The sequence below is a fragment of the Aethina tumida genome, chromosome 2 (genome assembly GCF_024364675.1).
Source record: "Aethina tumida isolate Nest 87 chromosome 2, icAetTumi1.1, whole genome shotgun sequence".
NCBI classification, from domain to species: Eukaryota; Metazoa; Arthropoda; class Insecta; order Coleoptera; family Nitidulidae; genus Aethina; species Aethina tumida.
The window spans coordinates 38,444,016-38,457,651 of NC_065436.1; the positions used below are offsets into that span (position 1 = coordinate 38,444,016).

General features: G+C 31.5%; 6 protein-coding genes across 8 annotated transcripts; 4 read left to right on the forward strand and 2 right to left on the reverse strand.

Moving 5' to 3' along the window:
* Positions 1–7: 7 nt before the first annotated feature.
* On the reverse strand, positions 8–1,279 carry LOC109596844 (epimerase family protein SDR39U1). Its single transcript, XM_020012438.2, has 3 exons — positions 1,106–1,279; positions 365–1,050; positions 8–307 (listed from the first exon to the last, which is right to left on the reverse strand). Exons 1-3 carry the CDS (start codon positions 1,134–1,136, stop codon positions 113–115), a joined length of 912 nt encoding a protein of 303 aa, XP_019867997.1. The 5' UTR covers positions 1,137–1,279; the 3' UTR covers positions 8–112.
* Positions 1,280–1,634: 355 nt separating this feature from the next.
* Positions 1,635–2,712, reverse strand: LOC109596834 (active regulator of SIRT1). Of its 2 annotated transcripts, XM_020012427.2 has the most exons (5): positions 2,650–2,712; positions 2,457–2,535; positions 2,312–2,404; positions 2,090–2,250; positions 1,635–2,026 (listed from the first exon to the last, which is right to left on the reverse strand). In XM_020012427.2, the coding sequence occupies exons 1-5, from the start codon at positions 2,689–2,691 to the stop codon at positions 1,907–1,909; spliced, it is 495 nt and encodes a 164-aa protein (XP_019867986.2). In that variant the 5' UTR covers positions 2,692–2,712; the 3' UTR covers positions 1,635–1,906. The 2 variants fall into 2 exon arrangements, with proteins under 2 accessions (XP_019867986.2, XP_019867984.1); XM_020012425.2 differs by lacking the exon at positions 2,650–2,712 and having other exon boundaries at positions 2,457–2,639.
* Positions 2,713–2,898: 186 nt separating this feature from the next.
* LOC109596833 (MAPK regulated corepressor interacting protein 2) lies at positions 2,899–4,005 on the forward strand. Its single transcript, XM_020012424.2, has 5 exons — positions 2,899–3,054; positions 3,109–3,184; positions 3,243–3,343; positions 3,590–3,646; positions 3,702–4,005. The coding sequence occupies exons 1-5, from the start codon at positions 3,003–3,005 to the stop codon at positions 3,830–3,832; spliced, it is 417 nt and encodes a 138-aa protein (XP_019867983.1). The 5' UTR covers positions 2,899–3,002; the 3' UTR covers positions 3,833–4,005.
* Positions 4,006–4,288: 283 nt separating this feature from the next.
* On the forward strand, positions 4,289–5,484 carry LOC109596832 (glycerol-3-phosphate phosphatase-like). Its single transcript, XM_049963235.1, has one exon. The coding sequence runs from the start codon at positions 4,438–4,440 to the stop codon at positions 5,401–5,403; it is 966 nt and encodes a 321-aa protein (XP_049819192.1). The 5' UTR covers positions 4,289–4,437; the 3' UTR covers positions 5,404–5,484.
* A 2,113-nt stretch (positions 5,485–7,597) lies between these two features.
* Positions 7,598–11,298, forward strand: LOC109596827 (G-protein coupled receptor Mth2). Of its 2 annotated transcripts, none has more exons than XM_020012420.2 (7): positions 7,598–7,814; positions 8,474–8,716; positions 9,953–10,124; positions 10,183–10,364; positions 10,415–10,590; positions 10,653–10,902; positions 10,959–11,298. In XM_020012420.2, exons 1-7 carry the CDS (start codon positions 7,768–7,770, stop codon positions 11,164–11,166), a joined length of 1,278 nt encoding a protein of 425 aa, XP_019867979.1. In that variant the 5' UTR covers positions 7,598–7,767; the 3' UTR covers positions 11,167–11,298. The 2 variants fall into 2 exon arrangements, with proteins under 2 accessions (XP_019867979.1, XP_019867980.1); XM_020012421.2 differs by lacking the exon at positions 7,598–7,814 and adding an exon at positions 7,987–8,211.
* A 466-nt stretch (positions 11,299–11,764) lies between these two features.
* Positions 11,765–13,587, forward strand: LOC109596825 (nudC domain-containing protein 1; the record flags this gene model as incomplete). The annotated part of the gene is made up of 3 exons (XM_020012418.2): positions 11,765–12,904; positions 12,957–13,250; positions 13,305–13,587. Coding segments are annotated over 3 exons (1,707 nt in total), but the record flags the coding sequence as incomplete, so codon positions are not given.
* Between the last annotated feature and the right edge of the window lie 49 nt (positions 13,588–13,636).

Here is a 13,636-nt window from a genome sequence, read left to right on the forward strand (position 1 = left end):
CAAAAAATATATTAAAATTTTTTATTTAATCATAACAATAGTACTTTTTTAGTAATGTTCTATCACAAATTTCAACAAATACTTTTTACACTAACAATTTTTTAATAAATATTTACTTTGTGGCAAAACTTTGACATGCTTTTCTAATATCAGGATATTTATAACTAAATCCTAGCTCTAGAGGTCTCGATGGGATGACTTTTTGGCCTTTTGTTATCATATTTGCCCTTTCTTCACTTAAAATGGCATTTAACACAAATTTTGGTACTGGAAATATAGCAGGACGATTTAAGGCTTGTGCAAAAGCCTGTAAAACAGATAAAATGTTAGTAATATGTATTATAATATTAAAAAAAATGCTTACTTTAGAAAATTCTTTATTAGTGGCTGGAGTGGGTGCCACACCATTTAAAATTCCTGATACCTTTGGGTACCCTATAGAAAATATAATTAATCTCACTAAGTCATCTATATGGATCCACGGCATATACTGCATTCCATTGCCAACAGGTCCACCTAAACCTAGGTAGAACGGTAAGTACAGTTGCTTTATCATTCCACCATCCCGACCTAATACTACTCCACTTCTAATTATTACATAACGACAAATATCCTTCTCCTTAATTAGATTAACAGCAGCTTTTTCCCATTCCAGGCATAGTTTCGAAAAAAAATCAAAATTTTCTAGCGGGGAAGTCTCCGTATAGGCAATCTGATCGTCAGGTCTGTAGCCACCAACACCAGAAATGGAGACAAACACTTCAGGCTTCTTTTTCGCATTAACAATGGCCTTAACTAACGTAGACGTTGTCAACACACGAGAATTAAAAACGTTCTGTTTAAATCCTGAAGACCATCTTTGGGAAATGTCCATTACATTCTGTCCTGCCAAGTTTATTACTACATCAGTTTCTTCAGGCAGGCCCATTTTTTCCACATCATGCCATGACATCCGACATGGACCTGGCATTCGAGATATAATTGTGACACCATGTCCATTTTTTTTTAATGCCGACAATAAATGTGTTCCTATAAATCCTGTGCCGCCGCCTAAATAATTAACAATTGGTGAATTTATAATTATTTTGTGTTATATTATACTAACCTAATACTATATTTTTAATATTTCTTGACATGGCTAAACAAATATTTACATTTTCAGCTGCACAGTCACGATAAGAGGTAAACGAATATTAAATGTAACTCACAGAATGCCAAAACAATGTTACAATTATAGACATTGAAGTTTAAACTGGCAAAAAATTCCAATCAGCGATGTCAAACATTTTTGACATTAAAATAAAAATATTCTCTTTTTAAAAAGTTATTTATATTCATAAATTGTAATTTCTAATTATTCAAATTATAAATAAATAAAAATAAATAATAAAGGTTATAGTAATATTGTTTGTGAATTAAGGCGGATTCACAATATAAATGTTTAAAATTTTACTTTCTTTGACGTAAGAGGTTTAGTTTATTATTGTTTAATAAACGAATAGAAAAATGTAAATATCTAATTTGCGGTTTGACGGAATTTGAACTTAATTTAATAGTAAAATCACTAATTTTAGATTAAACTAAAAAATATTCATCAAATTTTTTTGAAAACATAGTTAAAATAAAACAATATAAATTATTTATTTGTATATTTCCACATTTTTTACAAATATAAAATTCATTTATACAATATAAACAATGTAAACATTGATAAGCTTCCAATAAAAATTAATCCGAACACTCCACATACCAACAATATTATTTTGGCTGGTATATAATTAATAAGAATGCCATTTACTGGCAGTAGTGGTAGTATTATAACAATAATAAAGAGAGATAACAAACATCCTATACAGATAATTAATTTTATGAGACCAGATAATTTATCAGGAACCAGCATTGGAATCTATTCAAAATATTCCTCTTCAAACCTCTTAAAGTCTTCCTCTGTAAATGCTGTTTTCTTCTGTGGTTTACGTTTTGGTTTTGCTTTCACTGGTCTTTTCAGTACACCTCTTTCAATAATCTAAAACAACAAGAAGACTCTTGATTATATATATATATTATATATAAAACTTTATTAACTTACTTGCTTGGTAAGGCTTTTATCTAAATTAATTTTAGTAGCTTGTTGTATTTGTTTAAGTTTAGCAAGATTTTCTTTTAAAAGTTGTTTCTTTGACTTATGTTCTTTCTTAGCATCAACAACTGTATATTTTGTTTGGGCAGATAATAGATTAATTTTTTCGCCTTAAAAGAACAAAAATAATAAAATATAAAGTAATATAAATCACAATATTTTGATTATTACCTTTTCCTTGGCCCTTTTTTTTAACAACTAATTTATGTTTATCTGAAATCAATTGGAATACTTCTTTTCCTCTTTTGGTTTTCTTCTTTTTGCCTAAAAATAAATGTTTAAGTAAGCATTCTTAAATATATGTTACACAAATCACCTGATATTGAGTTCAATGAAGGATCCACAAGTTCTAAGGCTTGTCGTACTAGTGAAGCACTCATTTCATGTGACTGAAACTTATATTTAATGTTATTTAGTTTTTTAATTTCAATTTTAAATATAAATATATTTTTTTCATTAAAATATATACACCACGACACAACAGTCAAGAAAAGTTATGTTATACCTACTATGACTAAATGTGAGGTTAGATGTTTGTAGATAAAACACATTGATACTGGAGTAGAGTGGGAGATAAATTCCACAGTTGTCAATTTTACTTTTGAATAAATTTCATAATTTAGATTTAAATAATTTGATGGTTTTATTATATACACTTAGGGTACAAGTTCACATACATAATTTATTATTATTATTATATAAATATTATTAATATAAATATTTACTGTAACAAGAAAAATATTTATCTCTGACAACACTGCTATTTTGCATGCCCTACGCAAGTGTCATAATTGCTCAACATAATATTATTTTGAAAAAAATTATCACTATTAATGTTTTATTTATTTGAATTTCAGTTAATATGTACAACATAAAAGGACCAAGTAAAATAGTAGCAAAAACTACAAGACGAGGTGAGTATTTTATATAAACGGTGTCAATATTTAAAAAATAAATTGCATTTTCAGGTTTATCTCAAAATATTGATAATTTACGGGATAATAACAAAAATAAAGTTTACATGGAACAAAGTGAAATATCAAAGTGAGTACTATGAACTATAGGAATTAATTTACAAAAATTTACAGACATTGAATTACAGTGTTCCAAAACCTGTATTTCACAAAAAATATTCTACAATAACTAGTCAACAGGAAGTAATATCACCTCAACATGAAGAAATTATAAGATACATAAATGAATGTAAGTCTTTATAATTGAGTGAATCCTATTACATAACCTAACTTATAATACTGGAATATCAGTACATTTTTACTTAAATATTTATCAAAAAAAGGCTAGTTTTTCCTCCTCAGTTTTAATAAGAAAACGTAAATAGAACTGCTTTCTTCCAAGCTAATTCTTTCCTGTCAGTCTATATTTTTCATTCCCTTTTGCATCTGGTGTGAATGTTTCATCCATGATTATACTTGTGTAATTTTATTCCAGCCTGGAGTTCAATAAACAACGAAATTGAGCTGCAAACACTAGATTCAGATAAAAACGGTAAACATTAGATAAACTTTTAACAATCTTATTTGTACATTTTAATTTTTTTTAGATGGGCAACCTGTAATGTTTTATGAGGACCAATCTGCGCCGCTTCCAGACTTTAAACCTTTTGATCTTGAATCTTGGTGGGGTAAACGTTTGTATGCATACATAACAAGTACCACCCCAACCTCAAGTTAGTGCATAACAAACCAGAGAAGCAGATTTATCTGGCAACTGATATGAAATAATATTACCTCAATTTTTATTTTATATAGTTTGTTACATATATTTGTTATTAGAAAATATTTCAGTAATGAAATGAGCAATATATTGTGTATTTAGAAGAAATTTTCTAAAATAAAAGTACAAAATTATAAATTGTTGAAGTTAAAACATTTGGTCTTATTTGTCTGAGTTGTAAATTCCTTTAATAAAATATAAAATATTTTTTCATAAAATAAATATATCTTATATGCCACTCCTGTACCCAAGTGCCTCTCTCGTTCTCTTCTTCTCTGTCATTCATTGGTTTTTTTAGGACGTCCTAATCCGGATTCCTTGATGGCCACCTTAACACCGGATTGCGGATGTTAATGTAGATATTCGAAGGTGGTACCTCCTAGACGAAGCCTATAAGATCTCTTTGTAAAACCACGGTTGGTTTAATGAAAAAAATCTGGGGAATTATGATTAAATTTTATTATTATAAACAAAGACTGTTTCAATTGTTTAATAATGCATTATGTTCCGAAAATTGCTGCATATAGGATTTGGTTGTCAAACAAGTGAAATTTCAGTGAGAAATGTCAGCAAATGTTGAAACGATCAAACACGGTAACGGCGCCTGCCTATCAAATTTCAGCCAGTACGAATTTCTGAAATTCTTCAATTCGTTTGACACCGTCGTGACCGACTGCGAAGGGGTTCTGTGGGTGGACAACCACCCGATTCCTGGATCGGTGGACGTCATCAACCTACTGAGACTGCTAAGAAAACGCATATTTTTCATATCGAACAACTCGACGAAGCTTCGCGAGGACCTGGCCAACAAAGCCAACCGCATGGAGTACAACGTGTCGACCGACAGCATCATTTCCACCGGCTATCTCATCGGACGTTACTTGAACTTCGCCAATTTCAAACACCGCGTCTACCTGATCGGCTCCAAGGGTCTGGCCAAAGAGCTGGAGTCGGCCCACATCAGTACCGTCGGCACCGGCCCGGACGTCGGAATGGAAGGCCCGTTGGCGGAGACTCTGAACACCATACAACTGGAGAACGAAGTCGGTGCGGTCATCGTGGGTTTCGACGAGCACTTCTCGTACGCGAAAATGTTGAAGGCCGCCTCCTACTTGAACCAGAAGAACTGCATCTTCCTTGCGACCAACACCACCCCCGGATTTAACGTGAGTTCCGGACTGGTCATTCCGGGCACGGGGAGCATCCTGAGGGCGGTCGAGTGTGCGTCGGGTAAAGAGGCGATCGTTATCGGCAAACCGGACACTTTCCTTGCCGAATGTCTGGCGAGGGACTTCAATATCGATTTGAAGAGGACGCTGTTGATAGGAGACAGGCTCGACACGGACATACTGCAGGGTTCGCGATGCGGCTTTCAGACTCTCTTGGTGCTTACCGGCGCCACCAAATACGACGTGATGTTAAAGACGCTAAGGTCCAAAAAGGGAACCAAAGATTGCGCACCAGATTATTATCTTAATTCGTTGGGAGATATGTTGCCATTTCTTTATAATATTGCAAGCAAAGTATAGTTTACATGTTGTTGTTGAAATAATACAGTTGTTTGTGTATATTTATGTTGCGTTAAGATTTAAGATCAATTAAATGGAACAACATCTACCTCTTCTTGTTTTGTTGTTGTTTTGTTGTTGTTGTTGTTATTGTTGTTGTTGTTATTGTTGTTGTTGTTGTTGTTGTTGTTGTTGTTGTTGTTGTTGTTGCTGTTGTTGTTGTTTGCTGTTGTTGTTTGTTTGTTGTTATTATATTATCACTATCACCATCGCCATTTTCATCACCATCATCAAAACCATCACATCACCATTATCCACCACCATTATCTTCATCAAGACCATCATCACCATCATTATCACCAACACCATCAAAATCATTATCATTGTCGTTATCATTGTCAATCATTACTGCTTCATCTTACTATTACTATTACTATTACCACTACTATTACTAATTACCTATAGTACTACTATTTATTATTATTATTACTAATTGATAATTTTTGTATCGTCAAACAACTGGGTAGCCGACAGTCGTCTCTTTTTGCGTTTCATGACAGAATTAAAATTTTCCTCGTTACTTAAACAATATAAATGATTATATATATATTAAGTTGGATGATGATACGACGGACTATTTTAAGAATACAATATGAGCATTTTAATAATCAATGGTGGTGTCATAATAGACGATAGGGTCATTATGAACATGAGTAGTTTTAAATCTGCGCTGTTTTTTTTTTCAAGGTTTTACGTGATGTTGATATGAAAGAAGAAGAAAGAAATTGCACAAGGTTAAATAAAGCATTAATGCATTAAGGAATTCTTCGGAATTTTAATGTGCTTGCCAAAATTTATTTAATATTTCAATAGTTTGTTGTAGTGACTAGATGTAATTCGTCATTTGTTTGAATGAAATTTACGTCAATTTGAGGGATTTTTGAACAATTATCGTTAAACCAGTAAGCGGTTAGACGGGTATCCGTTACAGCGTTCGTCATACTTTTTCTTAATCATTTTAATCAATTATTATTAATTTTTTAGAAATATTATGAGTTTAACATTCGGAAATCTGTGTGAAACGTTCTCAGTAAAAATTATGCACGGCCCATTTTTTCGTAGGACGAATGTCTCCAGAATAAAACCTGGCAGCGTTCCAAAGCAATGTATCTCAGCCAATTTCCAGTGCATATGATAACGTTATTTATTAAAAAATATGTGAATAACTTCTAAATTTAACATTTTAATATTATCCATCGTACCCACTAAGCTGGTAACGTACCAATTTTTTTTTTATTTAAAAAGAAAACACATATGTAATGCAGTTTCCTAATAATTAATTATAAGAACATAATTATGATACACCTCCACATTGGCTCGAATTTGCTGGTTATTTTATTTAATTAAATCTTAGTAGCAACTCATCATTGTCATTATCATCATCATCATCATTATTACTATTGCTATTGCTACACTAATACTAATACTAATACTAATACTAATACTAATACTAATGCTAATGATAATGCTAATGCTAATACTAATGATAATGTTAATGCTAATGCTAATGATAATGCTAATACTAATATTAATACAAATACTAATACTAATACTAATGCTAAATACCAAATACCAAATGTCAAATACCAAATACTTATATTAATAAACTCTTCTTTGAATAAGCTGTATCTATTCTAGATTTTTTCATTGGCTCTAGAAGTACGTAAAATGTTTATGTTTGATGTTTATTAATATTATTAACTATGTCTTTGTTTTTTGGTGAATAAAAACATTTAAATTTTTATAATAATCCAAAATTAATAATATTTTATAAACGTTACAGAAACATAATACATTGGATTAATTTAGTTCAAAAGAAATTTTGCTTTTAGAGTGGTCAATTTTATTTGAATCATTGATATATACTTTCCGCTTAGAAATAACGACATTTACGATATCACGATATCGATTCCAACTTCCTGCATCCATATAAAAATGTTTAACGTATTTTTAGTATAAATGTTATCAATGTTCTCTTTACATTAAATACACAGAACAAACAATCAGTGGCGTAGCTAGCTCTTGTATCTAAAATATTTTAAGGGACTCCTCCAAAATTTGAGACTTGTGGTTTCGAGAGTGAATTTGTCTTTGAAGTTGATTCCATGTGGGTGTCGAAAACGGCTAGCTTTAGAGCCTTTAGATCTTATGACCAGCTTCATGCATCGTTCTTCACTTACAGTGATTCCAGCTTCCATATGAAGCTTGAATGTGGAGAATGTCTAGCAAAATAAAGTGAAAAAAAGGATCCCCTCTTCTGGCCTTAGTTCGACTACCACCTGAGACATGGACTAGATATTGTTTCCATTTTTCAAGATTGCTATTATGGCAGCACAATTTTCAGAAGTAAATCCTACGATCAAAAACAACAGGTAAATTAAAAATGAACCCAATAAAATGTGTTCAAATCCACAAAAAAATAAATATATACATAAAAACTAAAATAAATTTAATGTAGTGACCGGCCAGAGCTGTAGATATTCAAATATATTACTATGTCTAAGTAATTTGTAACGATTTATATATCTAGCTTTTATTTAAAATTGGATTAAACCATTTAAGAATAAATAGAAGGCGTCATACGTAAATAAAGACTTAAGAGAACCACAACCAGAGGCACACGACCACAACTGTTTCCTAGCGAAGCGGCTAGATCAGTTTAGTGCGACGTGAAACGTTAAGTGCGAAACATGTAAAAATCTGATGCGTACCATAGAGTATATATTTTAAATGTGTACTTCCAGTTTGGTGCATCCAAATTAATATGAGGTAAAGCTTTGAAAATTTATGACATTATCAATTAATACTTTCCAGTAAAATAGTAAACTTATTCATATAATAATTAACCCTGGTTGTTGATAAATAAAAATATAATTATTCAAATATGTACAAATTAATATGTTAATTTATAAAACACATGGCTTTCTATCGCATTAACATATAATATATTCAGAAGCAGACGTTTTCGTGTAAGCAATAAACATTCAAAAATAGCTGTAACGTAATACAATAAACATTTTTCCATTTTTAGATTCATAACAATAATCTTGATATATCTAATAACGACCGTTTGTGCACAAATCCAAGGGAAGAAATGTTGTGCTACTGGACCCAACGAACTTTATGAGAGTTCCTGTAAAAACGGTGATTCCGTGGATATAGTCTGCGATGCCAGTGTTATTGAGTTCACCGTCGAAGAATTGGGCTCAGTTACCATCGATGCTGAAGGTAACTTGGCCTCCGACGCGTTCGACGAAGCATTCTCAATACAACAGTAAGTTAGAAATTCATGACTGTGACTATTATTATTATTGTAATACTATTAGTTCATATGGTAGTGAAATTTGTTGTATAATAAAATATTCGTTTAAATACATTCGATTCGCAATATGCATTTAAAACAAAAATCATTCTGTGACTGACTACTCCAATATCTCACTAATATTTGTCTCAATTTCTCTAGTGCTCTTGAAATTACAGTCAACAAACGAATTCTCGAAACGTCGAATGCCGATCAGCTATCTTCGGCAAGTGCGCATTATACGATAGGACGTCCGTTATTTAGGAACATTTTTAATAAATATTTATTAAAAATCTATAAACAATTAAATTTACTAGTATGTTTTTTTTTAAATTTATTAAATAATATTTATTACAGGAAAATGAGTATAACTTTTTTTTGCCCACTGAAGTGTATACTGCAAATTTTGGCATTTATATGCAGTTGATCTCATGAAACTACATTTAATAAAGATATGTCATGGGTTTATACAATAGATGGATGACATTATTAATCAGATTCTTTCTTGAGTGGTTTACCACAATAAACATATCAGTCATTGATTACTAAGGAATAAACATTTATCTGAAGATTTAGGTGTAATCTCAGGAAGTGATATATGACAGATTAGTCAGTATTAATTAGTAAACTTGTTTTTATGTTAGTAAAAAGTGACAGCAAGATTAAAGGTTTTTCATTGTATTACTCATCATATTGCTAAAAAATTTAATTTGTTTAATAATCTAATAAAATTAACAACCTTTTAAAATTAAAATATATAATAATATTGAAATACTTGTTATTTCATACATTTTTTTATTGTAAAAGATATTCATTTACACTAAAAAATTACACGTTAATATTTATGTACAAATTGAAAGTTTGCTATTAATAACCTAATATCACATTTATTACAAAGTTTGAATACTCGAATATGTGTAATCGGCGGTTAATGTTGAACGATTTTCAAATTAAATTCCCGTAGCCCGTCCCAGCAGCACGTTCATGAGCGTGCGCATGAGTTTCCGCGCGTACATGTGACACCGACTCGGACACCCCCGGATATTCCCGTTTAGTGTTCGGATATTTCGTAGGTTCGACACTTCGAGAATTCACTACGTTCACTACCTTTACTGTGAATATTTTGAAATGCTACTAAAAATTTTACCAGAGAAAATTTGTCCGAAATGATGAAAATTGTATTAATAAATGATGGTCTCCCCTTTTCAGCTACTGTGCCTTGGAGACAAACGGCACAAAATCTTATCTGTTGTGCTACACAGAAGATAGTATTCATAGTGTTTCGTTGACGATAAACGAAATCACCTGCTTCATATCGATATTCTTCATAATTTTAACAGTGACAATATATTGCACCGTTCCGGATCTGCTAGACCTTCAAGTAATCCAGTCGCAACAAAAATAATAAGACTAATAATTAAAGGAATTTTATTCTACAGGGTATCTGTATGGTCCACAGCATAACAAACTTGGCAATCGGTTATTTTATGTTAATCTGCATAAATTTAATCTACATGTCTGGAGAGTTGTGCACCATTGCGGGTTATACCATGTATATGGCAATGATGTGCGCATTTTTCTGGCTCAACAATTTGTCCTTTCACATCTGGCGGACTACAGTGTAATAAATCTATTACCATAACCCAACTAGAGTTTACTTGATTATTGTAGGAATCCATCTTGTATAATTTTTAAACGAAACGTTAATTGGAAATTAGTTTTTTACATTTACGGATATGGAGGGCCCATATTGATGTTATTCCTAATATTAATCATTCATAATGGAGGCCACTCACGCACCCACGAATTGCATCCGGGAGTAGGCGAGGCTCAGTGCTGGTTCAAATGTGAGTTTAACACCAATTAGTTTTTTTTTTAATTTTAATTAATTCGATGAATTAAATTTTAGCTGTCACCACGACTATGTTGTATTTTGGATTACCCATTGGCACGATTTTAACAGTCAATCTTGTCCTCTATATTTGGACCGCTATAGTTTTGTGGCGGCAATTGAGAAATGTCGACGAGAAGGAAACGAAAGTGTTGCAGTACAGGGCGAAAATGTGTGCCAAACTGTTCATAGTCATGGGATTGACATGGTTCCTGGAACTGGTTTCCACTTTCGTCGAATCAAGGACTAGTAAATACACAGTTTATTTGTACGTCTTATAATATAACATTAATTTGTTCATTTTTAAATGAATGATTTTTTTAGCATAATTTCAGACATAGTAAACGGATTGACGGGATTATCTATTTTTCTGATAACTGTGGTGTTTCGTAAAAAAGTAATCAGAGGATTAGCGAACAAACAATTGTGCTGTAGATATAAATTGCCAGCGGATTGGAAACGAGCGAGAGACAGCGAAATTGAACATCTGCAACAATCAGAAGAGGAACATTCGCTTCAGTTACAAACATAATCATTTTATTGTACGTTGAATGGAAACATTAAGAATAATTTTACAATTATTGTGTCAAGTACTTAACAAACCAAGACTAACTTGCTGACAATATGTACATTTTACCTTTATTAAATATAATCGTTAAAACAACTTTATTATTTTATTTAAAGTAAAGGTCTATGCGGGAACCACCGACAAAAATACAAATGATTAAAAGTCTAAAAATCCAAAGAAGAAACCTGTTACATTTACATCCTTCATGTAGGTTAATACCGGAAGGTGGCGCGGTTACCGACCTTCCAAGCTCGGAGAACATCTATCCGTCGGGAGATGGCGTTGCGATAGACTTTAAATACCAAAATTATTGTTATAATCATTAATTATTAAATAATACCCCTTCCTATTAACATCTGGTGTTTTAGTACCCCATAAACTCTTCAAATCGATAAGATTTTCTAAATATATTTTTAAAAATACACGGTAAAACAACACGGCCTAAAATTAAGTTGGTAACTCTGAAATCTAGGTTTTCTGTGATGTGTTATGATTGACATAACCTTAATTTAAAGTAAACAAGTCACATTTTGCGATGATACTTTTTTAAACCGCTTCTAAATTAGTTTTAAGGTGTACACCTGGTAATACATATTTTAACAGCATAAAGATGGGTCCGAATATAATTGAATTACGTCCTGATTATAAATTATTAAACCCCAATTTTGATGGATATAAATTATCCTTAAAGTCAATACCATCAGCGAAGAAAACATTATCAACAAGTGTTTACAGGATATTACTTGATCCAAGACGATTTAGTTTGCTGCACGTCAAGCTATTCGGTCTTCATAATCACTTGTACGGCGAAACTGTGAATGAAACCAAGTCAGTGTATTTTGTTGATGAAGAATGGAATTTATGTAAGACATACGTGGATACTTGTGTATTTGAAATGTGTGATCCGATTAAAGTTTGGAAGATACCGAAACCTGAGGAGCAAAAATCGAGGTACTATAACATTACATTGAAATTTGTTAATGAGTCTCTGCTTGTCTTGACTGATGGAATGGGTATGCTCTACCTTTTAAATACAGGAGATAGGAATGTCGATAACTTGTTCACTCTCATACATTCAGAGCTAATAGAAATATGTAATGAAGGTTTTATTATTAAAGATGCCAAACACATTACATCTGATCAAAAAGAACAACTACACATATTAATAACACATGTGAAACAATCAGAAACTAAAGATCATTACATTACTGTTGTTAACTGGATATCTCTAACAAAACTTGTGGATGGTTGGGGACAATCTGCACTGAGAGAAATTCACATAAAAGGTGATATCCAATACATATCTTTGGACAAATGTTGTGAGGCAATATACTTAGTAAGTGATGGTAAATCAACATTTAAATTAAATTCAGAATACCCCGTTGATGTACTTAGTAATGTAACGTATAACTGGAGTCAAACTGACACAACTGTAAATGTTAAAGTTACACTTCCTGAAAACATTGATAAGACAAAATTAACAGTTACTTCCCACTTCAATAACCTAACTGTTAAATATGAGGACACAGTTTTGCTAAATGAAATGCTCCAGAAAGCAGTTGAATCTGATTCAACAAATTGGAATGTGGAAAACAACGAACTAAATATTGTTCTTAAAAAAGTAGACAATCTAATGTGGACCAGCCTTACAGGTGAAAATAAAAATACAGACATTTTTGAGGCAGAATTTAAAATGAATGAAGTATGTAGAATATAATTAATTGAAAATATATTTATTTAATGTTATCTTTTAGGAATACAATGACAGAGGTAACATTTACAATAGTCAGCAAATTGAGGATTGTGACTTAGAATATGATAAAATAGTGAAGTTTGAAAAAATTTGTGGCAAAACTAATAGAACCGTTGCTAAAAGTAATATGGGCTCGAATCCTGTATTATTGACCATAAACATGGAACATGATTGTCCACCGGCACTAGGATTAAGACACGATGTCGACATTTTAATGTGGCAAATTAATCAAAATGAAAATAGTGATTTTGAGATAAAACACAAAGGGACATTACATGCCTTTGGGTATATTCAGGTATTATTAATTAATATAATATTATATATAATACTCAACAATATATTATTTTAGGCATCAAAGCAGCAAAAGAAATTTATGGTCTGCTCGCCAGATTTGAATTCAGTAGTAATATGCCAAGACACTAGACATATATTTTTATACAAACAACAATCCACAATTGATTCAGGGGAACTACGTAACCGTAATACAGGAAGATACATTCCTAAAATGGCCCAGCAATATGTTATCAATATAGACAATGAAGAAATTATTGGTGTATATTGTAGTAATAAGTTTCTTTTTATATTAGGAAATTTGTATATATCAGTATTCAATATAGCATAATAATTTTGAATTTTATTTAATTAAATTATCGCCACCAATATTAACATTTTTAGGTGTTT

What these genes read in the sequence shown, in the direction of transcription:
- LOC109596844 (XM_020012438.2), bottom strand. Translation starts at nt 1,136, where the DNA reads ATGTCAAGAAATATTAAAAATATAGTATTAG. An exon ending in TATTAAAAATATAGTATTAG is followed by an intron (nt 1,051 to 1,105) that starts GTTAGTATAATA and finishes TTAATTATTTAG; the next exon opens with GCGGCGGCACAGGATTTATA. An exon ending in CTAATAAAGAATTTTCTAAA is followed by an intron (nt 308 to 364) that starts GTAAGCATTTTT and finishes TCTGTTTTACAG; the next exon opens with GCTTTTGCACAAGCCTTAAA.
- LOC109596834 (XM_020012427.2), bottom strand. Translation starts at nt 2,691, where the DNA reads ATGTGTTTTATCTACAAACATCTAACCTCACATTTAGTCATA. An exon ending in TAACCTCACATTTAGTCATA is followed by an intron (nt 2,536 to 2,649) that starts GTAGGTATAACA and finishes ATTAAATATAAG; the next exon opens with TTTCAGTCACATGAAATGAG. An exon ending in AAAAAAGGGCCAAGGAAAAG is followed by an intron (nt 2,251 to 2,311) that starts GTAATAATCAAA and finishes TGTTCTTTTAAG; the next exon opens with GCGAAAAAATTAATCTATTA.
- LOC109596833 (XM_020012424.2), top strand. Translation starts at nt 3,003, where the DNA reads ATGTACAACATAAAAGGACCAAGTAAAATAGTAGCAAAAACTACAAGA. An exon ending in AGCAAAAACTACAAGACGAG is followed by an intron (nt 3,055 to 3,108) that starts GTGAGTATTTTA and finishes TTGCATTTTCAG; the next exon opens with GTTTATCTCAAAATATTGAT. An exon ending in TATAAGATACATAAATGAAT is followed by an intron (nt 3,344 to 3,589) that starts GTAAGTCTTTAT and finishes ATTTTATTCCAG; the next exon opens with CCTGGAGTTCAATAAACAAC.
- LOC109596832 (XM_049963235.1), top strand. Translation starts at nt 4,438, where the DNA reads ATGTCAGCAAATGTTGAAACGATCAAACACGGTAACGGCGCCTGCCTA.
- LOC109596827 (XM_020012420.2), top strand. Translation starts at nt 7,768, where the DNA reads ATGGCAGCACAATTTTCAGAAGTAAATCCTACGATCAAAAACAACAG. An exon ending in CCTACGATCAAAAACAACAG is followed by an intron (nt 7,815 to 8,473) that starts GTAAATTAAAAA and finishes TTCCATTTTTAG; the next exon opens with ATTCATAACAATAATCTTGA. An exon ending in GAAGCATTCTCAATACAACA is followed by an intron (nt 8,717 to 9,952) that starts GTAAGTTAGAAA and finishes TCCCCTTTTCAG; the next exon opens with CTACTGTGCCTTGGAGACAA.